Raw genomic sequence first — 26,652 nt, forward strand, 5'->3', positions numbered from 1 at the left:
AATTTATACAGAAAAGAGACTGACCCATAGTTCTGGCAGTCCAGGAGCCTGAAGCTGGCATCTGCTCAGCTCTGGTGAGGGCTTCCTGATTGGATGGCATCCCAATGGCAGGAGCCCGTGCAAGAAGCACCTTTGTGAAAGGTGCCAGTCCACCTGTGACAACTTGTCCCCTGGGCGGTTGGGCTGATCCTGCATCAGTCTCTCTGAGGGTGAGGCCTCCCTCTAGGCCCCACCTCTACCGGCCTTGATGGCACCAGGCTGGTCATACAGGAGACTGTGGGGGACAAGCCACACCCAAGCCCCAGCAAGGGACAGTGGTGTATTTCTACATCTTGCCCTGATATCTTTTAAAACCTCCTTATCTATTTTTCCAGACTTAGAAGTTGGGATTTTTCAGAGGAAACATTAGTTTGGGAGAGACAATCTTAAATTCATTTCTCTGTGTGTTTGGAAATGAGGGTATGTTTGAGCAGTTACTTCTTCAGGAAAAACAAGGGAAGGCACCCCAGACGGGCAGAATTTGAGCTGATTTGACCCTGACCTCTTCTGCCCTGCTCCGTTGGCTTTGATGCTGGGCTCCTGCTACCTTACCTTTCTCAGGCCAGGCGGAAGCAGGATCAGGAGGAATGGGGTTGGAATTCCCCAGTCTGTGCTGGTCTGTGTAAGCCACTGTGTCTCCCAGGACCTGCCTCCTGCAGGCTGAGCTGGCGGGTGATGGGGAAGAGAAGGCCACGCAGGCCTCTTGGCGGACATGGCGGGTCCATCCAGGCTGCTCAGCTGTGCCAACCGTCATTCCCTCATGTCCCTGTTCACAGCCACTCTCATGCTTAGATCCCCAATGCTGGTCACAGCACCTTGCAGACTGTGCTTTGAAGGACGGGTCACAAAAGACATTCATGGTGCAGGTCACACATAAATGCCAGATTTAGATAGAGTGAGTTTGGGTAAATCAATTGGTTTGACACCTAAGACCCAACACGAGAGCGTCTGCTCTGATAGAGTCAGGGCTGTGCTGGGAATTTGTTCATTTCAGGCACCTGCTGAGCTGCACTTGAGCCCAAGATCTTGCCTAACCTTGCTTAGGAACAAAACTCTCCGACTCGAGTTCTCAGTGAGCCAGGCGAAGCTTTCTGTTTACTTTTGCTGCCCAGTACTGACTCAAATCACAGGAATCTCCCTCTGCTCACAGGTAACGTATCTCACGCACGCCTGCATGGACCTCAAGTTGGGAGACAAGAGGATGGTGTTTGACCCTTGGCTAATGGGTCCCGCCTTTGCCCGAGGATGGTGGCTGCTGCATGAGCCTCCCTCAGACTGGCTGGAGAGGCTGTGCCGAGCAGACCTGATTTACATCAGCCACATGCACTCAGACCACCTGAGGTAAGGAGCCCTGGCACCACCTCGGGGGCCAATAACGCTGCGATACGAGTAGGACAGTCCTCCAATTCTCCTGCAGTGACCACTCGCTCCGAAGCACTTCATTTGGAATGAAGAGAAGAGCACTAACAGAGACGGATGTGTGCGTGCACTTTGCAATTTCAATGTAACAAGGGCTTCCACACTCTGCACCAGTGGGAATGAGGAAGCTCTGCCAGGGGGACAGGGTTCACTGTCCCCTCACGTGCCACCCTTAGACTAGGTGGTGCAAGTTTAGGCTGAAGGTCAGCAGGATTGGGCGCTGGGGTTTTATTTCCTCAGCTCAGCATTTATAACAGGAATCGGCTTCTGTTTTATTTTTTTTTTAATATGAAGAGCCAGTGTAAATATTTTAGGCTCCGAAAGCCATGTAATCAGCATTGTGACAGAGTCAACGTTACCACTGTCATACAGAAGCAGCCACAGATGGTCCTGAAAGGAAATGACTCTCCCAATAAAACTTCAGGGATGATGATATTTTCATATCACATAATTTTTATGAATCATATATTATTATTGTCTGTTTGATTTTCTTTACGATCATCTAAAAGGGGAACACAACTGACTTCAGCTTGCAAAGTCACACAAAAGCAGAGAGCAGGCCCGGCTTGGCTCCCGCCGCTGGCTTGCCAGGCCTGGTCTACAGCCCCTGAAGCTCCTGCAGGGCTCAGGAGCCCGAGTCAAACCCAGGCCACACTTTGCTGAAACCAGAGGAACTGGACACTGTGATCCCGAAGAAGCATCCCCAACCCAGGCCGTCAGAGGAGAGAGGAGGGAGCAGCCACTCGTATTTGTGAATGAGCTGTATCAGAGGAGGGAGGACCTTCTCCCGTCCCTCAGCTGAACTGCAGGCTGGTGCTGATTACCTGGTTTGCAGGCGTCATCGCCTTTCCTCGGTTGCCATCATCCACACAGAGCCATGGCCGCAGGGTTCTTCTGAGGCGGCTTCGCCTTCTCCTACGTGACAGGGTTAATAGGCTGGCCGTTGGTGGACTGGCTCCTTGCTGGTCTATTCTAAAGCACACGGGAACTATGGGGCATGGATACGCTTTTGTTTTTATTTTTTAAAGGCAGTAGTTTAATTCTTTTAATTAACTGACTTACTAACAGAGTACCTGCAACATGCTCCTTAACTGACAACAGCCCACTGCAGTGTGGTGGTACCACCGTCCAAAAAGTCCACTAATCGACCATCTGATGGCTTTGTCTTACACAAGCCCTCGGAACCAACTTTGCACAACCCTGAGTTCTTGTGCTGCACAGTGACTTGAGGTGTGTGGTACAACTTTGTATGGTTGGTCATGACATCATGATAACAGTATCATGATAACGAGGCAATTGTTTTATGGTGTCTGCTATAAAATGTAATTGCCTAAAGTTCAAATGAGAACACTCTCTGGGAATGCACTGAGTTTTAGGTGCATGGGTAGAATTTTGAATGTCATCTAGTCAGTCTATTCTTTAGCCACTGGCTGAAACCTTTTTAGGTTAGCTTCAGAGGCTTGTGTGGCACAGTTGTCATGCACCAAGACACCAGGTTCCACTGTAGTGCCCGACACCAGTGCAGTGTGTTGCCAAGAACTGATCAGTGGAAAGTTGCTGAGGCTTGTGACTTTTACTCCCTGGAGTCATTTCTTTGGTTGACCATTTTCAACTCTTTCTTAGTCGAACAAGAAGTGTTGAGTTCATTTGCCCCCAGTCATACCATCTGATCTTTATTTATTGAATAAGACCTCCCTGAATCACAAAAACAAGGGAAATGGTCAGTGTATTCTAGCAGACAGTCTTTATTCAAAGAAAGCCAGGCAATTCTTCCCCACTGGACCTATTTTAACAGTGTTGGATTGTGAACATTGTCAGTACAGTTGATAAATCCCATTCGTAGACTTTGCTCACACTTTTCTTATGATTACATATTTTATTTCACCTGACATTTCATTCTGTGTGTGAGTCTGATTCTTAAACTGGAGAGGACATTCTTGAAAGTTAGACCTGCCTTCTAAAAGAAGCACCAGGTTCAGAATCAGAAAATCCAGATGTGAGTGCCAACATACTATTTGTGAGTTGTGTATTTCTGAAGATGTTTTCTCGTCTACAAACAACCTCAGAGCTCTTTGTGAGAATCAAATAAAGTGTGAAGAAGAGCCTAGAACTCGTGCACATGTGAAATACAGTAGGCGGCTGGCCGTTCATCATTCGTCCTCGCCATACCCCCCAGTGGCACACACAACCTTGGCACATAACGACCCTCTACAGAGCTACCGTGTGGTGCGTGCACGCTCTGAGGAGAAAGCGCAATCTCCTGGAGACTCTCCTCACCACTTTAATCAGCCGTGAGCAGAGATGCTCCTCTGGTCTCTGGTGAGGGTCTGATTTTCAATTCCTTGCTCTGCAGTCAACGTGTTGGTCTCAGGAACAGACAGTCTCTTATCCTAGACAACCCTATTTTTCCATCTTTCACTTTTCCCTCTCTCTGATCCTAGTTACCCAACACTACAGAAGCTTTCCCAGAGACGACCGGATGTTCCCATTTATGTTGGCGACACGGAAAGACCAGTGTTTTGGAATCTGAAACACAGCGGGGTCCAGTTGACTAACATCAACGTGGTGCCATTTGGAGCATGGCAGCAGGTCAGAGATGGGTTCCCTTCTGTAGTTTCCACCTGTGCTTTCTGAGGTCGACTTTAGATGAGGTGACTTAGAGAAAAGGCTATGTTGTTTCGACCTGTGCTGGGTAAATACTGCCTTCATTTAAGCTTCAAATGTTGCACAGTTAAGTAAAAGAGGATTAAAAGATGATTTATCTCCACTGGCAACAGTAACAGGGTAATAAATCCCATTCCAAATAAGGGGCTTTTAAAAAATTGTCTGAAAGGTTTTTTTAAAAAGGTCTGGTTGACCAGTCTTTCCAGAAGTGACAACCTTATCAAATACTGGATTAAAGCCCAAACTGATATACACAGTTGTTGGTTTTATTGTTAAATTCCAGGTAGACAAAAATCTTCGATTCATGATCTTGATGGATGGCGTTCATCCTGAGATGGACACTTGCATTATTGTGGAGTACAAAGGTACTTTCTCCTCCTTAGCAACAATGAAAAATGAAAAATACTCTGGGTAGGAGCGATGGTGGTAGCCACCTGCAGCTTCATCCTATGCTCATCTTCTCTGTATCTTCATTTTCAGAGGATAGAGTACATTGTATCCTTGTCTTAGTAAGACTAGTAGCCGTTCCTATGTTCTTTTCAGAGAAAAAAATTACCAATAATCTAATGTACATATGAGAGGGGTGAAGATTTTTTCTACTGGGCAATCAATATTTTATATTTTATAGTAGTTCTTATATTTTATAGTATTTTATATTTTATAGTAATTTTTTCAAAAGTATCTTTCGTGAATAAATGTCTTTAGTTACTTTCATCTTAAAATTTCATTAGGAAATCCAATCATACAGTTTGGACTTTCTTATGAGAACATGATCCTCCTGCCTTGATAATCACTTAAGTATGAACTTTGCATAGAATTTGCAAAAGATAGAAGGATTCGAGATGATCGGGTCTTTCTTCCTTCTTTGCATCCTTTTGGCTTAACGTCTGGAGAGAGTTGATTGAGACGGGTGAGCTATCTGTGACCCAGAGTGGAATCAATCTAATTGTCTTCCTGAGACACCAGAATCTACCCAATCAAATGCAGTGATTCACTTGAAAATTTAGAGTATGCTACTGAAGTCTTTATATTTTGCAATTTTCTTCTTTTTTTCCTTGAATGTAACCAATTCTATAGTAAAATAAGTCAGATTGTAGAGCTTACCTAGAAAACTTCTGGCATGGGAACTCAAGCTGTGCTGTTTGAGATTCCACCTGAACACGTGTTCTCTTTCCACAGGTCACAAGATACTCAACACGGTGGACTGCACCAGACCCAATGGGGGAAGGCTGCCCGTGAACGCTGCTCTGATGATGAGTGATTTTGCTGGAGGAGCATCAGGCTTTCCAATGACCTTCAGCGGTGGGAAATTCACTGGTAATATTTTGTATCAACGAGATACCAAACATCAGACATGGCCCTTTGCTCAGTGATGTGAGAATAAGTACAAAGATAATGGAGATGTGCTTCCTCCCTGCAAGAAGTTTGCAGCCTTCCAGGGAAACCAGACTGACAGCCACGTATGTTGCAAACTGAGGCTCCCAGCTCAGAATCTGATGGTGGTACATGAAAGGAACACCAAGATCAGGAAGCAGGACAGGAAGAGCTAAGAGAAAGATTGAACGGGGTTTCTGGAGCCCAGCAGAATGGGGAAGGTGTGAGACTGGTGCCCAGGCTTAAATGCCCTTGGAATGTGATCCAGAACAGGTTGTGTGCACCTCAGGGTGGCACATCCTCTTGGTCCTGTGTAAACTCAGCAGGGAAGGGCACAGACAGAGGAGACTCTCTAAAGTCTGAGGTCCCAGACAGGAGCCCTTTTACTCAGGGCACTGCAAGAACAGAGCACGGCTTAGCATGAGGAAAATGTGTAAGTGGTGTATTTCTTTCATTAGGTATCCTCCACCTCAGCATCTGAGTGCTCACTACTTCTGATTAGCGAATCACCATGTTAGCAACGATCCCTGTCTGACAATGTGGCAGGAAATGCCCTCCTTGTGGAATGAAGTAGCCTCTCCTATGCCCCTGCTTCCTTCTGCAGTCGGCTTCACAGCCTCCAGGATCAGGGAAGTCAGGGAGGCTTCTGGCCCTGGGAACTCACGGTGTGCTAGGGAGGCACTCATTCCGGGTTAGCCAGCACCGTACCTGTCAGTGTGAGTGTGTGTGCAGGCATCAGCATCCGGGAGGAGCTGGAAGAGCCAGAAATGCTATCAGTGCCTGTATCTGGGTTATGGGTAGCTACTGTTTTTATTATGTTCTTATCTTTATCAAATGTCATGGCAATAACCGATAGCAACGGCTCTCTGATCCTTGGCCCTGCACACTCTGGTCCTGCCTAATTCCCCAACTCCCTCTCCCGCCCATCTCTGGATACCTGCTCTCTCCCAGCCGCCCTGCCTGCCTTCTGTTCCTCACCCTCGGCTTTCCAAATGCCTCCTGCCAGGGCTTTGCATTGGCTCTTTCCCCTGCCTGGGGTCCTCCTTCCCACAAACTGTGTGACTGCCATCTTTTTGTCCAAGTCTCAACGGCCATTGGTTCCCTGACCACCTTGCCTAAAGACCCTCCTTCCCACCCACTTGCCCCAGACATCCTCTGTCCTCTGGCCCAGTTTCAATTTCTTCCTAGCACCTAACTCTCTGTAAAGACTTTTCTTATTTACTTCTCTCACTAGAGCAAATGCCCCCGAGAGCAGGCACCTGCCAGGTCCTGTTCACTACTGTATTCCCAGTGCCTACAACCACTTCTAGCCCATAGTAGGTGCACAACAGATATTGATTAAGAGAATGGATTGGTGGATGACAATCTTGTGAAGTAGACATCAGGATTCCAGTTACAGAGAAGAAGCCTACGTTGAGAAAATAGGTAGTTTAACCCAATATTGCACAACCAGTATATGGTGGGGCAGGACCTTGATCCTAAATCTGATTCAACATTTATACTCTTAATTGCTTGCATTGTAAAGGCATGAAAAATAGACTTTATAATACTTTTTATTATACTTTTATAATACACTAAAAGTATGGTAATAATCATTTATGTGTGTTAGAATTAAGTGCCTTTAAAATGTGCTCACACGCAAGGTGTGACTATACATGCTGACCTATGTATTTAGCTAGGGTCCAAAAAATTACCCCTATCAAGGAGAAAACCCAGTGCCTCAGAGCTTTATTCTGCTCTAGTTGTCAATCTTCCTTCTGAACAAGCTCCAGCTTACCAGAGCATACGCTTTTCTGTGGTTTCTGAACAGAGGAGACTCTAACCCAAATACTGTCATTGCAGAGGAGTGGAAAGCCCAGTTCATTAAGACAGAGAGGAAGAAGCTGCTGAATTACAAGGCTCAGCTGGTGAAGGACCTGCAGCCCCGGATCTATTGTCCCTTCGCTGGGTATTTTGTGGAGTCCCACCCATCAGACAAGTACGGCTGGACACTTCGTACGGTTTTTACACACAAGTTCATACTTGCTGGAGTGGGTGACTGTGCTGGAATGCAATGGGAAGGGGAGAGAGGAGGGGAGGGGAGGAGCCCTGAGCTGGTTAAACAGCTACCAGAGAACAGGGAGCACGAGGCAGAAGACACCCAAGTAAGCTCAGAGGGAGCCTCAGAGATCCCCAAGGGAAGAGCAAGGCATTTATTGAGGGCATGCCAAGAAGTGAACAGAGGGCTGTTAGCCAAGCCATCTAAATTAGCCCCCTGATGACCTGTGAAGAAGGTGGCATGTACCTGTTCTGCAGGTCAGGAGTCTGAACTGAGGCAAGGGACGTGCCCCAGCCACCCTGTTGGAGAGTGGCACTGAGCAGCACACCCTGGTTTGCCTGGCTCCAGAGCCTTCTCTGTGCCCCCTGAACCTCAGAATAGAACTGTGTCGTGAGGCTACGTTCTCATATCCTGGGATGTGATGTGATTTCTCTTGAGGCAACATGAATTCTTCAAATGCTATGAACACACCAATTTATGGAAAGATTGAATTTTCCAATCTCGTGCATTTTGCCAAAGCACGTTGGTTAAGTCAGGAAGACCTACACTGTTGATCCAATTCGGGATTCCTGACGCAAAAGAAATGCTTGGCAGATATTCAAGAATCAAAGACAAAATCAGGCAGTGTGGTTACATTTTCTCATCATGGAACCGCTTGATTTGAAGGTGTGGTGAGAGGCAAGGCTTCTTTGTGACTTGGTTCTATAAGGATGGTGCTAGTTTCCTAGGGCTGCTGTTTAAAACTTGCCACATACTGTAGGGCAGCTTAGGACACCACCAGCAAGTGGTCTCATGGATATAGAGCTGAGACATCTGAAGTCCCGGTGCAGTGGTCAGGCCTCTGCGGTTGCTGGGGAGGAGCGGCTCCAGGCTTCTGCCACGCTGTCTGCAGGTGGCCTTGCCTGCGCATATCTGTGCTATCAGGGCACCAGCTGTGCTGGATCAAGGTCCACTCATGGCCTCATCTTACCTTGACCACCTCTGTGGAGTGTCTGCCTCTCTGGAAGGGTCACTTCTGAGGGACTGCGGGTTAGCACACCAACGAATCTGTTTGGAGGGGAACCCAATTCAACCCATAACGAGTTTTTGTGTTAAAATGGAAACTTTTCATGACACAAATCAATATTATAGCTGTACATATTTTTCTAAATTAAATATGCAGATAGTTTTATTTTAATTTGACAGCATTACAGTTCACTGAAAAATTGCAAGTAGAATTTGAAGAATGTTGTGTTATATTTGGAGTTGCTTAATGATTTATGAATGATTTATGAAGTCAGTATTAATATTAACAAGTTGCTACAAAAGTTTGTGAACTCCCTAAACTTGGATAGGTATATTTGGTGGTGTTATTTTTTATACTGGGGATTGAACCCGGGGATACTCTACCACTGATCTCCATCCCTTTCCTTTTTATTTTTTGAGACCGTGTCTTACTAAGTTACTGAGACTGGCCTCAAACTTGCAATCCTCCTGCCCTGGCCTCCCGAGTTGCTGGGATTACAGGTGTGTGTGCCAGCATGTCCAGCAGATAGACACAGTTTTGAAGCTAGATATGCTTTTTCTTCAAAATCAAATTAATTCTTCTAAAAAATGAGCCAGTTTTGTCAATCTACATTGGAATATTACATAAAGATGAATTTTTGATGGTTAATTCTGTTATTAGAAAAATTTAAGTTTATAACAACTTGAGCATGTGATTCTACTTTTCAAATTATAAATTTTATTAAATATGAATACAGATAAAGTTTTTCTGATGAAAATTTAGTACCTGAACTGAGATATAAGTTTGAAATACACATTGGATTCCAAAGACTTGGTATTAGAAAAAAAAAATGTCCAAAATCTCATTAAAAGTTTGAACTATTTTTGAGTTGACAGATAAAATCATATATATTTATCATGTAATGATGTCTCAGGCTGTTTATATACCTGCAGAATGACAGTCTAGCTGATTGGCACGAAATGCCTCACACTGTCATCCTTCCTGTGTCGGGGACACTCCCCTTCCATTCTCTCAGCTCGATGGTTCTTCCAGAACGTGGTCATTGTGGATAAGAGCCGTGCTGGGTGGCACAGTCCTGGAGTTTGTTGCTCTCGACATGGAAATTTTTGATTTTGGTAGAATCATCTTCTCGGAAAGCACCTTAGGCCACAATGTGTCTCTTCTTGACCTTGCAGTATCATCACTTCAGGGTTTTAGGATCTGCTGTGACAGTCTGCTGTCCCCAAGATCCACCGAAGCTGCTGTAGCAGAACATTGTCCGCGGGGTGTTTGCCCCAGCATCAGCAGCCCCAGGCAGAGAGACGCTAAGTGTCCTTCTCGTGGTCTTGCCAAGAAGAAGTTGTCATTCTTCCTGGTGGGTCAAATCCCTGCACCTCCCCATTCTGCTTTTGGATCTGCTGCTTCTGACCACCTGATTAGTCAGGAGTCAGAACGAGGCTCAGCGTCAGTGCCTCACATCACGTTAGGGTGCGAGTGCTACGAGCAGGGCCCTGGCAGCTCTCAGTGAGGGACCGTGGAAGCTTGGTTGGTTCATGGGTTGTGGAGTGAGTTTGTAAATAGGAACTCAGCTCATGGCTTTCACCTGTGAGAACTGTAAAGAAGTCCTTTGCTTTTAATTATCCTTAATTGTCTTCTCTATAACCCAGATCCAGTCCCTTGGATCATCATTGCATTTCTTTTTTTTTTTTTTTTTTTAAAGAGAGTGAGAGAGGGGAGAGAGAGAGAGAGAGAGAGAGAGAGAGAGAGAGAGAGAGGGAGGGAGGGAGGGAGGGAGGGAGAATTTTTAATATTTATTTTTTAGTTCTCGGTGGACACAACATCTTTGTTGGTATGTGGTGCTGAGGATCGAACCCAAGGCCTCACAAGAGCTATACAAGCACTCTACTGCTGAGCCACAACCCCAGCCCCCCAAAATGATTTATTTTATCAATGCTGTCCCTCAGTCATGTATCACTTATCTTATTTTATGTTTGTTTTTATTGTTTTTTTTTGGGGGGGTGGGTACCAGTGATTAAATCCTGGTACCCTTAACCACTGAGCTGTAGTCCCAACCCTTTTTTAAATTTTTATTTTGAGACAGGGTCTAGGTTGGTTAGGGACTTCCTAAATTGCTGAGGCTAGCCATAAACTCACAATTGTCCTGCCTCAGCCGCCCCCGGGTCACTGGGACTATAGGTGTGCACCCCGTGCCCAGCACTTTCCTTGTAGTGAGCAGCCTGTGCTAGGTGCTGGGGACGAGAGGTCAGTGGCCGTCCCCAGTTAGGGTTTACTGGAAGAGAGGCACTTCAGTACGGTGTGATGAATGTTCTGATGGCCAAGAGACACAGGTGGTGGTGAGGAAAGGACTACTGGGTGGCCACAGACCAGCAAGGTGAACAGGTGTGGACAGGAGGCCGCAGCCCAGCAGGGAGAATGGGGGTCTGTGAGGGGCAGGGGAGGGGCATGTCTGGGACTGCACCCTGGAGTGGTGGGCAGCCAACAGGGCATCCAGTGAGGAGCAGGGACACAACTAGATGCCAGGTTGCATGTCTGTATGGTGGAGAGGACAGGAGGGCTGATCCTATGACCAGGGACAGGGACAGGGACGAGAACTCAGACAGAAGAGATGTGATGAGGGATTGCAGGGACTTGGAGAGGAGGGAGGGGGTTGACATGCTACCCAGAGGCTGCCTTTGGAGGCGACTGAAAGCAAGTCTGTATGTGAGCAGCTGGTGGATGTGGACGTCACCCTCAGCACCACCGCGCCCTTCAGAGCTTGGCCTCTAGATTTCATCAAGGCTCTAGAGAAGGCAAAGCATCGAGAAGTTGTGGAATTTGGTGATGCCACACATTGTGTTTTAGGAAGAGGCTTGAGATGGGCCACTGAAGGCAGGGAGTCCAACGGCAGCAAGAGGAAGAGAGAGTGGTGGCTCTGCTGTAGATGAAGGACCTCAGTCACGGGGGGACATTGATGGGGACCGAAAAGGAAGGGCTTAGACACCTGTGGGTGCAGAGACAACGACTTTGCTCATGTCTGCTCATTGATTCCCAGCTACAAATGCTTCCGTGTGCTTTGTCTGTCTCACCTGAGCATTCTAAGTCCAGGCAGCCATGCTGTAGCACGTAACCGGCTGTCTGTCCAGACCACGCCTTCGCCTCCCGTTCTCCCTGCCCCTGCCCCACCAGTTGCCTTCCAGTGTGACACAGAGTTGGAAAAGCTACAGCTCCCGAGAGCTCGTGGTTTGGTGTCAGACCTGGGAGCCCCACCTCCGGGGTCAGTAGGAGCTGGGTCCAGGATGGGTTGTGACTGAGCCTTGTGTGGTCTCAGGACGGGGGTGTTGAGGGTGGAGGGTTCTAAATGGCTTTGAACCCGGGGACTTTTCAGACTTGCCTGGAGTTGGGGGCAGCCCCTCCCTGCAGCCGTGCCTGCTGGGGCTGTGTGGGTCCTGGGCTGGACTGCCCACTCAGGCCCCAGCCAGTTTTCTAGACCTGAGGTTCCTTCTGCCTATAGCGAGCAGGGTAGAGGTGGCGCTCTCGGGAGGCACTGTGGAGACAAGCTCTGTCTGTCGCACCTTCCAGTCCAGCCCTTAGGTTTCCGTGGACTGATGGGGGTGGCTGTTAGGAAGCGGGGATTCTGTCACTCTCATAGTCAGACCCGCCTCTGGGAAGAAACCTTCTTACATGGGAATGCCCTTCTTTCTCAGATACATTAAGGAAACAAACATCAAAAATGACCCAAATCAACTCAACAACCTTATCAAGAAAAACTCTGATGTGCTCACGTGGACCCCACGGCCTGGAGCCACCCTTGACCTGGGCAGGGTGCTGAAGGACCCAACGGACAGGTTTGTCTCGAATGTTCCTGGAAGATGAAAATGCTTTACAAACATGTTTCAGGACTTTGAGAAAAAAAGGGCTTCTCTCTCACTCTGGACCGGCTCCTGTCTTGGAGTCTGCTGAGTTGCTTATTAAGCTTCCTATGCCATGAGATCCACATAGCACCTTGAAAACTACAGCTCTTATTATTTAAGTAAAATGAACTGATACATATGTTTCAAATCTCAGGGAAAAGAAGACAGTCTGCTTCCAACATTTCATCCTATGTGATAATCACCTTACTAAAGGGTGAAGAGTAAGTTATTTTCTGATATGGATCAGCTCAAATTTTGCCGCAGTCTGGCTGCAGCAAAATAACCGGGGGGTGACGAACAACTTGTGTAGATTGATACAGCAGGAGTGGGAGCCGTTTATTGTAGGACAGGAGGAGTATATATACATTCCTCACAGCTTATCCTAATTAACATAAACTAGATACATCAGTCAACCAATAAGGAATCTCCACACTTAATGGCTCGCTGGCGTTACTTCACAAACCACTCCCCCTGGCAAAATATCAGGTGCCATCTTGACTTGTTTACAGACTCTAACAAAATTTATGTTGCTTTATATAAGTAAAAACAACAAACAAGAAAGCCCGTCTTCCCATCAGCGCTGACCCTGCTGACCACCTGGCCCACAGGCAGCTCCTCCACACAGGCAGTGTGAGTCACACTGAGGTCACAAACAGCAGGGTTCACATTGAGGGCACAAACCTGGACCTAAGTCCTCCCCTTGAGCCAAACAGCAGCCCAGGTTTCTTCCCGGCATTAGAAGTGCACTAATCTGGGGGAGGGCCGTGCACCCCTGGCCCAGCCTTACCACGTCTGCATGGAGGGTCAGTCAGACCATTTTGCCCGTCGGCTGGCTCTCCACGCCAAACTAACTCCCAGTCAATCTTCATGAAGTTTTTATACGCCCGTCTTTCTTCTCCAGCATCTCGGCCTCGGCCTCCATCCCACTGCTCACAGCTCCTCACCTGGCTGCCTGCAGTGACCCTGACTTGTGTGGGCACCTGTCCCCCACCCCCACATCCAGCTCCATGCAGGCATTTTTCAATCTGCAGGTCCCACACCAGAGGGGGGTTGTAAAATCAATGTCACCTCTCACAAACAGCGTCTCCATTAAGGGACAGAATGGGGTGGAATGGAGGAATACGGCAGAACAGAACAAAATAGCAAAGACCCGCGAGCACGCACCTAAGAAGGGTATCACTTCACGAAACCTCTGTTCACAGAGAGCCCTGGCTCGTGGATTCTGATGAAGAGGCAGCTCTCGCTGGGACTACAGGCTAAATGTTTGAAAGCTCCTGTCCTCATTGCTGACAAGTGAATCTTTCTCCATTGTGAAACCATTCCTGTTCCTTCCCTGCTTAAAATTTCTTTAAGATGTCCCCAAAGTCCCCAGGACAGAAGTGGCTGTCCTCTTCAGGTCAGGCGTGAGAGGTGGTTATTAGTGGCGCCCAGGAGCTCTCGTCATTCAGCACTGGGCTCGTCATCTCCCCGGAGCCTCAGAGGCATCCTGCTACAGTCGTTAGCAAACTTGATGAACATCAGGGGCCGGAGGGACTTACAATGCAGCTCCCTGGGTTCCCGTGGAGGTTCTGAATCCATAGATCTGAGGTGGAGTCCAGGAATCTGCATTTGTAGCCTGGTGCCACACCAAGGGCTTCTGGGAAACCAGAGCCACTGGTGTTGGGTCTCGGTGCTAACACTCAGCATAAGGGACACAGAGAGTAAGCGCTTAAGGGCCTCCTTTGGAGGGGACAGGAGAGGTACCCTCTGCAGTCTTTGGCATTTAGGGATGTCTTAGGAGGGGGAGGCTGGAGGCAGGGAGGGGGAGGGGAGGGGAAGGGACAGGGGGCTCCAGCCAGAGGCAGTGGTGGGTGCTGGAGAAGGGGATAATAGCACTGTGCATTTTGTGAGTGTAGGAATTTCAGAGTGATGGACACATGAGTTGATTTAGGAATGATTCATTAAGCGCCTCCGTTCACCAGACCTCACACGGGTACAGGGCATACAGCGGTGGGGAAGTCCCTGCCCTCGGGGGTCTCACGTGCCTGAGTTCAGGGCTGGTGAGAGAAGGAGCAGGAGGCGTGGACAGGACCCCTCAGGGAGGCCTGGCTGGAGGAACCCTGCCCTGGCTCAGGCTCAGGCGGAACTTCCCAGCAGCCTCAGCCTCTGCTCTGGAGGCCTGCCTTCCCCGCCTGCACACTCTCCCCTCACTGTTGTCCCGCTGTGTCTTTAAGCAAGGGCATCATGGAGCCTCCAGAAGGGACCAAGATCTACAAGGATTCCTGGGACTTCCAGCCATACCTGGACACCCTGCGTGCTGCAGTGGGCGACGAGATCTTTCTGCACCCATCCTGGATAAAAGAATACTTCACCTGGGCTGGATTTAAGAATTATAACCTGGTGGTCAGGGTAGGCCTTCGTACTGCTCCCTCGCATGGTGGGGATACACGGAGTCCCCTCTGTCACCAGTCTGGCAGAGAACAGATCTGGCATTGTGATAAGCATCCCCTCCTGTACAGTGGGGGCTGCTCTGAAGTCCAGCGCAGTTTTATTTGGAGGCCTCGGTTCTCTCCCATCACTGTGGGCTGCCGTCGTCTGTGTCTGTCTGTGGGGGTCTCATTTTGGTCTCGGTGTTTGGCCTGGCAGGAGTGAGTACTCAAACTGGGGGGCGAGGAGGTGGGAGCCACCCAGAGGGTGAAGACAAGGGAGACAGAGCAGGTAATTCGTACCCACAGATGTGCTGAGGACAGAAGGCACCAAGAGTCGGGCTAGGCCAGGACACACCCCGGCCACAGCAGTGCTCAGGGCCACCAGAAGAGCTCAGGTTAAAACCCGGCAGAGCTGGAGGTGTACGAGAAGGCAAATCAGCTACAGGGGTGCAGGGAAAGGGGCCTGAAATGGGCATCAGGACTGCCAGGTCAGCGAGCAGCCAGCCAAGGCCACGTAGTGGGGCAGAGGCTAGGGATGGCACCAGGAATGCAAAAACCTCAGGCCCTAGAGGCAAGCGTCGGTCACCCTCAGGGAGACAGCTATTCCCCAGATTACCTATCAATCCCTGAACATTAATGCCACGCCACACCCTGCTCAAAAACCGTGACTCCCCAAAACCTCCTGGGGGGGTCATTGCCCGCCTGTGACAACATTTTTGCTGGTCAGTAGTGAAAAAAGTCAAGATGTGGTTATGCTCTTGGTACAGAGATATCACCTCTTTTCCTGGGATGAGTCATCAGTATTCCAAGATGGTTTTCGAGGCACTGCCATCTTCCTTGAGTGACATACAAGGACAGCAGATGTCAGACTTTTTTCCCAAGTCATCACTTGGCAAAATAAAATGTCGTTACCTGTGTTAGCTCCCAGATATGTTTTTAGGAAATTGTCTTTGAAACCCAAGGACCTGGGAGCTGGGATCGTGGCTCAGCAGCAGAGCACTCGCCTAGCACACGTGCGAGGCCCTGGGTTAGATCCTCAGCACCACATAAAAATAAATAAAATAAAGATTTAAAAAAAATCCAAAGACCTGGGAAACATGGGTCTAAATGATATTTAACTTGGACAATTAGTATGGAAATGAGGAAAACCATTGCAGCTTTCAATGAGACTTGATGCGTGGCTGCCCTTCGACGGACAAGCAGCCCATGTTTTGTGTATCCCCTCACCTGATGTGCTTAAGATCCTGACGGCCTGCTCTGTGAATCGGACTGAAGGTAGTGGTAGCAAGCAGTTCTGCTTGTAGAAGGCTAGAGTTCGAATGTCCTCCAGACCTGGGGGTCGGTGGGGGACTAACCCAACTGCCAACACACTGCTGTCCTTCAAGGACATCGGGCCCAACATTCTTAGGGTTTGTCAAAGACCTTGACCCCCAGTTGATGTCCTCCTTCCATGTGCACAGATGATCGAGACGGATGAGGACTTCAACCCCTTTCCTGGAGGGTATGACTACTTGGTGGACTTCCTGGATTTATCCTTTCCTGAAGAAAGACCAAGCCGGGAGCATCCCTATGAGGAGGTAAGCAGCACTGGTGGAGGGGCCTCCTGCCTCCTCCATCCCTTCCTCCTCCTCCCCTCCCGCCCTCCTCCCTTCTCCCTTTCTGGTTTTACAATAACTTTAGATTAACAGCGTTTCAGGGACAGCACGCGTATTGCTGACCCCCTACTTTGAGATTGTATATTTGTCCCAGCTCACAACCCTCTCTTAGCTCAAGTGCCCCTCTGCCTCTTCCTGAGCCGTCTGTGCAGACTGGCTTCCCACCTGCTTCCTTCCAAACACCCTCGGTCTCAGCTGCTGTTAGAGCTCGCTTTTCCTCTGTCCAGTGGCGTCTCCTTCCCCAGGTGGACCCACTGGGTGAAGGAAGTCAACATAAGCCCATGTATGTGTGTTGTCACACTCCAATTCTGAGCAGACCCCTCAGCAGCACGGGTCAAGGAGAGAGCCAAGGCTTGAGAGACGGTCAAGCTTGGGACTGGTACCCCAGCCCTGCTGGTCATGGTCTCTGGTTCTGAGGCTTGAGCAAATTCTTTCATCTGGCCACCTTGGCTTTTCCATGGGACACGTTCCCACTGGGTGGATGCCTTAATCAAATAATGTAATCTACATGAGCGTGCCTTGCACAGTAGAATTCTGTATGAGTGTTGCAGTCACTAGATAAGTTTCAAGGGCACACAGTCTGCCCTTGAGTTTTTTGCAAGTACCATTTAAATGTGTGAAGCCCTGATTGTAGAGGCTATAACAGAGGTAATCCATGTGCTCTTTTTTTTTCTTTTTCTTTTTTTTTTTTAAAGAGAGAGTGAGAGAGGAGAGAGAGAGAGAATTTTTTAAAAAATATTTATTTTCTAGTTCTCGGCAGACACAACATCTTTGTTGGTATGTGGTGCTGAGGATCGAACCCGGGCCGCATGCATGCCAGGCAAGCGCGCTACCACTTGAGCCACATCCCCAGCCCCTCCATGTGCTCTTAAATTACACTCTAGTACATTGGCTCGGATCTTTACATTTCATGAAGTACTTGTTATTGAAGATAACCTTATGCTGAAACCTCAGGAAAACCCATAATCACCTACCTGACTCACAGGTCTTGGAAAACTGGGGTTTTACACGTAAGAAAGCCCTGCACGAAGCACCATATAGATTAGGAATGGGTTTACACTTTTCTTATTTTTATTTTTTTGAGATGGAATATCTTTATGTTGCCAGGCCTTGAACTCCTGGGCTTAAGCAATCCTCCTTCCTCAGCCTCCTGAATAGGAGGGACTGCAGGTAAACAGGACCACGCCTGGCTACGTTTACTCCCATCTTAAGCAAAAGGAATCTTCTCAAGATTTGTTATATGACATTTACCTAGCTTGTTCTATGCCTAGCCCAGTTTCACATGTGTTGCAAGTATTAAGTCACTGAATCTGACACAGCCCTAGGTACAGATACTACTCTTGTCCCATTCTACGATGTGATACTCTGGAGTGAGATCACTCACCAAGGTCATCATCCAGCGGGTAAATTGTGGTGCAAGGCATTGGGCTCAAGCAGTCAAGCTCCAGAGTGGATGTTTTCAGCCCCTGTGTGGACACTCATGTCTGGATTGAGAAAACCTCTAGATTAAGGTGTCTGCTAGTCTTAAAGGAGAATCACCTTTGCAAGTGTTAACACAAGGTCATTTAAAATATTTAACTTGATAACAAGTCGCTTTTTCAAAGCTTTTCATAATACATCCCCTGGATAGAGTGGTGACTGTCCTGCAGATTCAAACACACTGTGGGTAAACCGTGCCTGCCGTGCCCTCGGTGGGCTGTGGTGGGGCTCGTGGGTGGTACCTCCTAGGGCCTTAGTGAGAGCACCATACATGTGGTTTGTGTCCACACTTGGAAAAGACCCTCTTGGTGGGACTTAGAGCCTTCTCATATTGCTTCCATCCTTGTTTTGTTTGTTTGCTTGTTTGTTTTGCCTTAATGCCTTGCAAAGCCGTAACTGCGTTCCTTTTTGTCCCTAGACTCAGGCCCGCCTTTCTCCTTCTCCAGACTGGGTGAGCTCCAGGTCTGCTGCAAACCCACCTCCTCTGCTGCTTCCAGACCCTCCATGTCTTCCCCCTCCTTGCTCCCTCCTTTCTGGACTTCTGCTTCACCAGCAGCCCGAGACAGGGTGCCTTTCCCCCACTGCCTGGGTTACAGGACAGCGTGGCCGACGTGGGGTTGTAGGTGGCCAACCTTCCCATAGACACTAGTGGCATGCAAAGTTACTCCAAAGAAGACGGATGCCAGCTGACCCTTCCTCCTTTGTAGATGACTTTAAAGATGATGAGTCCTTGTTTCCCAATAAAAAGACATGTGCAGGCTAATTTCAGGCCAGCTGCACAGGGCAGGATTGGTAACCCGTGGACTTTACCTGAAGGTGCGGACCCCACACTTCACTGCTCAGAATGGCCCATGGCAGGTCTCACAGAGGGGTGGGGCTGGGTGGGATGGCATCATGTGGAAAGCAAATCCAGGTCAGAAGCCAGCAAGCCCTGCTGAGCTCCAGCTCTGGGTTTTACAGAGAACTTGAAAATACAGATTTTCATGTGAAATATACAGAAATATAGATAGTTAATTCAAATGTGTTAAGGACTGTGACTTGGTGAGACAACACCCCTTTTGCTCAGGGGTCACCAGTATGCTTGGAATCATGAAGGTGAGGAACCATCCATAGGCTGGGGACCCTGTGCCCAAATGTGGGGGGCCCTGTTTTGAGCTTCACAAACATACTCTCTGCCCTCATTCTCCCCAGACATCAAGTCTGTGCGTTCAGAGAATCATCTGAACGTATTTGGTGAGGACCGTGCGTGGGGGTAGGTGAGGGGCCAGCTGTTTGGTGGACATGCATTTCTGCTCATCTGTGGTCCCTCCTGCGCCCTCCTTATCCAGGCTACTTCCACATCCGCTCTGCAGCCTCCATCCCGAGCAAAAGGGGTGTTGTCTGCCTACTGTCTATTCGCTCAACTAGGTGGACTCTCCAGTCAGTGACCCCCTTCCTTTTCACCGTGGTGGTTTGCACCTGTGTAACTGCTTTGTCAACATTTTGGTTGGGTCTGGGAATGCAGAGGAGGCAGGGGATGTATGAAAAATCTTGTCCTGAGCTCCGGTGACACGGTGCCCTTGTCCTCCCTCCCTTCCTGTGCCTCTCGGGCATTCTTCAGAGTTCCTCCTCTGCATCCAGAACCTCTTCTTTCCCTCCAGAACGCTGTGCACAAACCACTGTTTTCCTCCAGTCTCTTCCTGAGTGAACTCATCTGCTGACTTCACTTTTCTGCTAGTGACCCCCAGATCCACATCCGTCCTGGACTTGCCATGCTCTGGTCAAGTGTTGGATTCTTGGCTGTCAACTGCCTGCTGATACCATCATTCAGATTTCTGAATGCTTGGTACCTCATTTTCAACCAGTTCAAAATCCAACCTGTCATCTCCTTTCTCTAAAAACTGACCTGTCTGCCTTTCTAACTGGTCGTGGGCATCATGGGTCCCCAGTCAGCCATGGCAGAAACAGGGACACCATCCCAACTCTTCCTGTTCCCTCATCCTCAAATCTAATCGGCCTTCATTTTACATGCTATTTCTCAGATCAACCCTCAATTCTCCATTTTTTTTTGGGGGGGGTTGCAAGTTTTAAGTCACTGAATCCGACACAGTCCTGGGAACAGATACTACCTGCTACGCAGGTTCTGATGGATAGGCTGTTACAACCTGTCCAGTCTCAGGATACCATCCCGTCCTGCTGCTGATATGAATTCACTTTTTGTCTCTCTTCAATTTCCTAATACAGAAGCCAAGCCTCCACTGGCATGAGATCACACAGCTCCTCTCCTGGTTAGAAAGAAGGAAGTCCCCACACAGCACCCTAGCCAGGCCACCCTAACCCACCCAACTGGGGAATTATGTTTCTCCATCTCTCCCGGCAAAGACACAGATCCTCTAACTTCTCGTAAGCTCAGTTCACAATGATAGGATTGTCGTACAGGAAGGGAGCTGGGAAGGGAAATGGATCCAGACGCCCATCTCCAGTCATCCGTGCCTTTGAATATGACACCTGTCAATGATGAAAGTTTGCCTTCATTGGCTTTTACAGGATATTTATCAGGAAAAAAAGAAATGTGAGACTGATCCTTAAGCTTCTGTAAATGCTACGCAGGTTCTGACAGATAGACTGTTACAACCTGTCCAGTCTCAGGATACCATCCCTTCCTGCTGCTGATATGAATTCACTTTTTGTCTCTCTTCAGTTTCCTAATAGAGAAGCCAAGCCTCCGCAGGCATGAGAGCACACAGTTACTCCACACAGGCGGAGACACGGGCCGTCTGCCCCCTCCGGTCCTGTGCTACTCTGACCATCCAACAGTATAGCAGTGGAGGATGCTTAAGGCTCAGGTCCTAACCGGCTGAAGTAGGCAGTCCAGCTCTGCCACAGGCTGGACACACAGGCCGCCCTGAACTTGCAGGCTCTGTGTTACCCTGGACGTCCAGGTGGAGAAGTGGACACTCTGCTTTGTAATAACCATGATCACAAACACGCGTCCAATTCTTACTATGCGCCAGACCTTGTTTTAAGAATTTTATTTGCACTGGCTCATATAATCCTCATGACAGTCCTACGAGGAATGCTCTCTTGGGTTCATTCCACTTGCATGTGAGGCACAGAAGGTACCGAGGCTGCGCCACTGAAACCTGGATTGGAACCAGCGGTCTGCCTCAGTGGGCTCCAGGCCCTGCGTCCCAGACTCCCGACTCCCCTCTGGTTCTCTCCCTCCATGCCACTGCTCTTGATCTCCCTCCGCCTCAGCTATGCTCTCTGCTCCAGGTGACCCGGTCCTCCTGTCCCCCTGCTGGCTGGGGCAGCTGCTGCCCCGGGCATGGGGCTCCATGCCCTGTTGGGCCTGGCCACCCTGAGAGCTGCTCCCCGTCTGTTTCAGATTCGCAGCCGGGTGGACGTCATCAGACACGTGGTGAAGAACGGGCTCCTCTGGGATGACCTGTACATAGGGTTCCAGACCCGGCTGCAGCGGGACCCCGACATATACCACCACCTGTAAGTCTGCAGCACCTGTCCCCCACCCCTGGCCACAGCAGAGGACGCGGGGGCAGTGCACAGGCCTGCCGGCCCCAGCCCAGCCTGCCTGGGGGACTCCCCCAGCAGGCCCTTCCTCAGCGAGCTCTCTGGAGGCAGATCTGGCCGGGAAAGGACTTCCAAAGGGTCATTTGCCCCTCCACGTAGCAGTGTCCTGATCACTCGCGGAGGCGGTGTTGAGTGGGAATGGTAAAGGCTGTACAAGACAGCAAGGCGAGAACCAGGAGTGGATGGACCTTGAATTCAGTCCACCCCCATGTCCCCCTTCGCCTCCGCCCAGCCCTGACGGCGACCTGGGTGGACGAGCTGGTTTGTGGGAATGGCCCACTCCCTGCGGCTCGCTCAGCCTTCACAACTGTTCACAACTGTGCAAGTCTTTGCACTCACACTTGGAAGACATGAACTGCACTCTCAGAAAAGGCCATTTTCCATTTTCACACTTGGAAAATAATTACTGAAGAAGGGAGCACTCTTTCTTATAATCACCTCTAATCCTCTCATTTAAAATGCCTCAGAAAAACCCACTATCTAAATGCAATTACAGGCGTTTATTCAAACTTTTTAAAAATTTATTTCCTTTGAATGCTTATAGTTTGAAATTTAGAAGAAGGTGGAAGTATATAAAACACAAAGTGACCCCACCAGGCACCTCCCAGGAAACCACATCTGTTTCCTGCCCCACCCTCCACCCACTCAAGGTCACCCTTGATAACAGTGCCCATTTCTGGATCCTTCGGCATTTCTCTAGATAGATTTGTTTTCAATAAAATGTCCTGTGTTGTTGGGGATGGGGCGGTATCCTTGCTGTTGTTTTTAAATGCGGTTTCAGTGCAACTGTTGTGCAACTTAACGTCCAAATACGTGGGGACCCGCAGGGCACACCATAGCCTTTTAACGGCTGAAATGTACCCCAAGTTTTGTTCATTTTCAACAGAGCATATACCCAGCTTCCTGTCCTGACAGGATTGGGGGGAGAATGCAGCAACTTTGGGGAGATTCTGGAGGTTTCTTAATGAAAATAATTCATCTTGGGAACTTCTAGGCCCTAGATGCTGAAGATGATCTTGGTGTGTCGTGTTTTGATAGGATGCATTGATGAATCTTAGGATGCAGTCACGGCCCAATTTATCTTTGTTGCTCTTAAAACGGAATGAGTGGGTTTGCCAAACAGTATTCTCCTTACAAAAAACACACAAATTCACTGTGGAAAATTTTTAAAAATATTTTAAAATTAAGACCACAAATAATCCCATCACGTTGACAGAGCAATGAAATTTTGGTGTCTAGTTAATCATCCTTTTTCTGTTCACAAACACTTGCATTTTTTAAATAAAAATAGGACAATGCTGTGCATCTTTCCACACTTTATCATCATGACTGTCCACATTCCTGCAGACTCTCCCCAGCCTCTTTGATGCCCACCTCCCTGACACCATCTGCCCATGTCCAGACTTTGTGGAGCCCATCTTGGGTTGACCTTTAAGTTGTCCCAAACTTTCACTGTCCCAACCCATGGCTGGGCAGATCAGCATGCAGCTCTATCTTGCACACTTTCTTAATGATTTCCTGAGGACAGACTCCTGGGTGTGTCATTGACGGGCCTGGTGAACACAGGGCTTAGGCCTTTGGTGCCCTCTGCCAAATTGTTCTTCAGGAAGCCAGTTCTTCATCCTATGAATAATGTACCCCAAGACACATTCACCTGCCCTTTTGCCAAGCCGAGGCCCTAATGCTTTTGTGTACGGCATATAAATCTGGGTTTTTTCACCTATGAGAATTCCTTAAAGCCAGGCTCATAACAATGCCATGAAAAAGACAGGCTCATCCTGTTTTGAGGGACTCTCTGTATTCAACACCCTGAAAACTGTAAGCTCCTGAGCCCTGATCAGTTCAGAAATGCTGCATTAGGGAGAACTGAAAGCAGTATCCAAAAGGTCCTGGCAAAACGGGAGGTGTGGGGGTTTCCAAAACATATTTCCCTGCTTTATGTCTCCTACAGGTTTTGGAATCATTTTCAAATAAAACTGCCACTGACGCCACCCAACTGGAAGTCCTTCCTGATGCACTGTGGTTAGAGGGACCTGGGACTCCTCAGGTAGAGCATCCTGTGGAACTGGGAGACACTCTGCTGCTCTTTGTCACTTAAGTTAGCAGGCCCCTGACTTTCGGGGATTGAGACAGAGTGAACGGTACAAGAATGCTAAAGTTTAAAAGAAAGTGAATAAAAGAGAGTGAGGGCATCCAGTCCAGGGACCACACAAGCCTCGGTCAGGTTGACGTGAACACACAGCCATTAGTGAACAAAACAAAATCCATTCTGAGATGTCAGTGAGCGCTCAGAAATAAATCATGAGCACACAAGGATAGCAGCAGCAAAACAAAAGAGAAAATCTAAAGACGGAGTAAGATGGGAACCATTCCCTCCGCGTCCTGTAGACCTATGACTTCTCTGGAGTGGAGGAGGGAGCTTGTCTGGTACACACGGAAGGGGCCACTCTGTCTGTGGCTTGAGGTGTCCTTTCATCGGCCGAGTTACACACTGTTTCCAAATGCACGTGATGGAAAGGACCACATAGTCTTCCTACGGAGTCAGTCTCCCCTTGACTCTTGCTTTCGTTTATTTGTTCCACAGACAGCAATTGATCCCTTCTCATTTTCCAGCCATAAGCTGGTGACGGTTCCTCCCCGTAGATGATGAGTCCCTTCAACTAGAGGTGCTAGGAGCCACAAGCAAATATACGATGTATGGCACCTTTGGTTGTAAGTGACGCCAGCTAGCCACTGAGATATGATTATGTTAAGATTTACATTCATATGCAAATTGGACTCCCGCTGTTCACCTTGGCCTGCTACCGGACTCATGTTACAGACTCATGTTACGGGACTCATGGAGAGTTCCCATTGGTTGGGGAAGGATAGTAGGAGGAAATTCCGGGGGAGGTCGGGGGGACCCCCGGTTCCAAGAGACGCGAGGTTCCGGTAGACGCCTGAGTGGGAGGACCGGGTTTGGCTTGCCGGCGCCTACAGAGTCTTGGCGGCTTTTTCAAAATAAAGTTTTGTTCCTGCTTGAGTGGCTCGTGATTCTGTGCCCAGCCAAGATTGCGGCATAGAGGCTATTACTTGGCCAGCCCCGTGCTTAGCACGCGCCCAGTGCGATCGTGACTTCAAGCAAGAAAGGAACACATGCATCTTTCTCTCCCACTGTCAGTGAGACTTGCCTCTTACATAGGCTCCCGTTGTCTTTACTAGTAAAACTAAAGGTCAAGTCGGAGCTTCTTTTACACCCTTCTCAGTTGCAAAGCCCTGATTCCACACTGTAGTCTAGCACAGGCGTAGGGTTAGGTCTTCTGGTCATGATCCTAAGCTAGAGGGCATGCTAAGGAGGCCCACTAGGCTGCACCACAGGTCACTCTTGTAAGCTTGGGCTGAGTGGGCAGTGGGTGGTGGCCACGTGGACCTTATGAGCCACACAGGAGAGCCATGCCACGTACGGGCAGCCACCCAGCAAAGTGCAAAGGGTCGGAAGTCGAATCCCAGTTCACATCCTAGATTCTCCCTCACCATAAAGCAGCTCTAGAGCTCAAACTACGTGCAAGAACGAAGATGTGTCCAATGCAACAAGAAAAAGGGCAGTATGGAGATGAGGTTCAATGGTTGTTCATTAGCAATCTCTTTCACTCACAGGGATGCCAGACCACATGAAGAATTCAAGAATTTACCTGCTCCACCTTGATACAGGTTCATCCCAGAGAAACTACGCTTTATCACATAAGCAACGGATGTCATGCTGCCTTCGTGAGATGTTTACAAAACTTGTGGATCACTACGCAGATACGCAAATATATTTTTCTGGGGGTGTTGCTCAGTGCCAGATTATATGCTTAGATGCATGAAGTACTGGGTTCATATATATATATAAATCTCACCCATAATTCTCAATAGAAGGAAACAATGAATCCAATAGGAACAAGCCCTGTATGCAAAACAAGGCCTAACAAATTGAGATATGAATCCAAGCATAGAAGAAACAGGAAAGATAAAGTTTTTAAAAAATTTAAATTTTCAAAAAAAACTCAATTTCCTGAAACAGTGAGTAACCCTCTTCTAAACTCTTAAAAACATTGTTTCAAATGGTGCAAATGGGCAACTGATTTGCCTGTTTTTGTTAATGACTGTAGATTTTTATGATATTCATATAATTGTTTGGGACATAGAAGTTAATTTCTAGAAAAATACGATTGTTAGGTAGATTTCTGTCTTATGTGTTGATGTTTCCAATGCACATCACTGATTTGAAAAATCAAAACCTGTTTTTTGATTGTATATTCTACCTCTTTTTCTTAAGATTCCAGAATGTGGTGGAATTTGTCTCCTTAAATCTTGGCAATTGCAACACTGGTCGTCTGCTTCCTATTGACACCAATAGGGCTTGATTCTTCTGGTTGACCTCACATATTTTGCAGAGCAGAAATGTTTGGAATCCAGGAAATATTTTTGTGTGATTTACACTATATAGTAATATATTCACTTATCACTAAAAATAAATGTAACATTTGTCAATAGAATCTATGTTAAAATTCATATAATGACTGAATAAAAGATTATATTTTAAAATACAAGTGTGCCTTCTCTGTCCAGTTCTCTCCTCACGATATCCAGTTCCTTGGGGTCACCAGAACCTGCAAGCCACCAACCATGCTTTGTCCCCATGTCCTCACTTCCCCCCTTGCTCTTCTTCCTGTGCCCCCACATCCTCACTCTCCTCCTCTCGTGTCTCATATCTCGCTTCTATGAGCCAAGAGAAAAGCCACAAAATCATCCTTTATCTTTGCTCTCACACCCACTCTGCCAACAGCTCCTTCCACCTCCACCTTCAAAACATGACCAGGTATGACCACTTCCCACCACTTCTGCCTCCAAAAGCTGGAGAGGAAGGAGACCCGGGAGGGTGGTCGGCAGGAGGGGCTGATTCCCTTCATGGGTACCTGACAATCCAGAAAAAGCCAATGAGCTCAATGCTGCGGAACTCGTTCAGAGGTGCTCACGGGGCACTGGGAAAGCCGTTTGCTGGGAAATGCCTCTCGGGTGCAGAGCCTTAGTGTGCAGCCACCCAACGGTGCCAGGAAGCTGGCAGCAGCAGGGTCTGATGCTCACTGAA

The 26,652-nt window shown here is 48.3% G+C and overlaps 1 protein-coding gene across 3 annotated transcripts in view; it reads left to right on the forward strand.

The window, feature by feature from the left end:
- The window catches only part of LOC308649145 (cytidine monophosphate-N-acetylneuraminic acid hydroxylase), a 72,065-nt gene extending 45,997 nt beyond the window's left edge, over positions 1 to 26,068 (forward strand). For all 3 annotated transcript variants that reach the window (XM_081294549.1, XM_081294550.1, XM_081294551.1), the window contains 11 exons: positions 1,190 to 1,380; positions 3,900 to 4,047; positions 4,406 to 4,487; positions 5,302 to 5,439; positions 7,339 to 7,474; positions 12,224 to 12,364; positions 14,644 to 14,818; positions 16,299 to 16,415; positions 21,340 to 21,455; positions 23,494 to 23,589; positions 25,179 to 26,068. In XM_081294549.1, coding sequence (XP_081150675.1) covers positions 1,190 to 1,380; positions 3,900 to 4,047; positions 4,406 to 4,487; positions 5,302 to 5,439; positions 7,339 to 7,474; positions 12,224 to 12,364; positions 14,644 to 14,818; positions 16,299 to 16,415; positions 21,340 to 21,455; positions 23,494 to 23,569 — 1,320 coding nt within the window. In that variant the 3' untranslated portion in view covers positions 23,570 to 23,589; positions 25,179 to 26,068. The remainder of the gene's footprint in view (positions 1 to 1,189; positions 1,381 to 3,899; positions 4,048 to 4,405; positions 4,488 to 5,301; positions 5,440 to 7,338; positions 7,475 to 12,223; positions 12,365 to 14,643; positions 14,819 to 16,298; positions 16,416 to 21,339; positions 21,456 to 23,493; positions 23,590 to 25,178) is intronic.
- Positions 26,069 to 26,652: the final 584 nt, after the last annotated feature.

The sequence above is a fragment of the Spermophilus citellus genome (assembly GCF_964194105.1).
Source record: "Spermophilus citellus genome assembly, chromosome: 5".
NCBI lineage: Eukaryota > Metazoa > Chordata > Mammalia > Rodentia > Sciuridae > Spermophilus > Spermophilus citellus.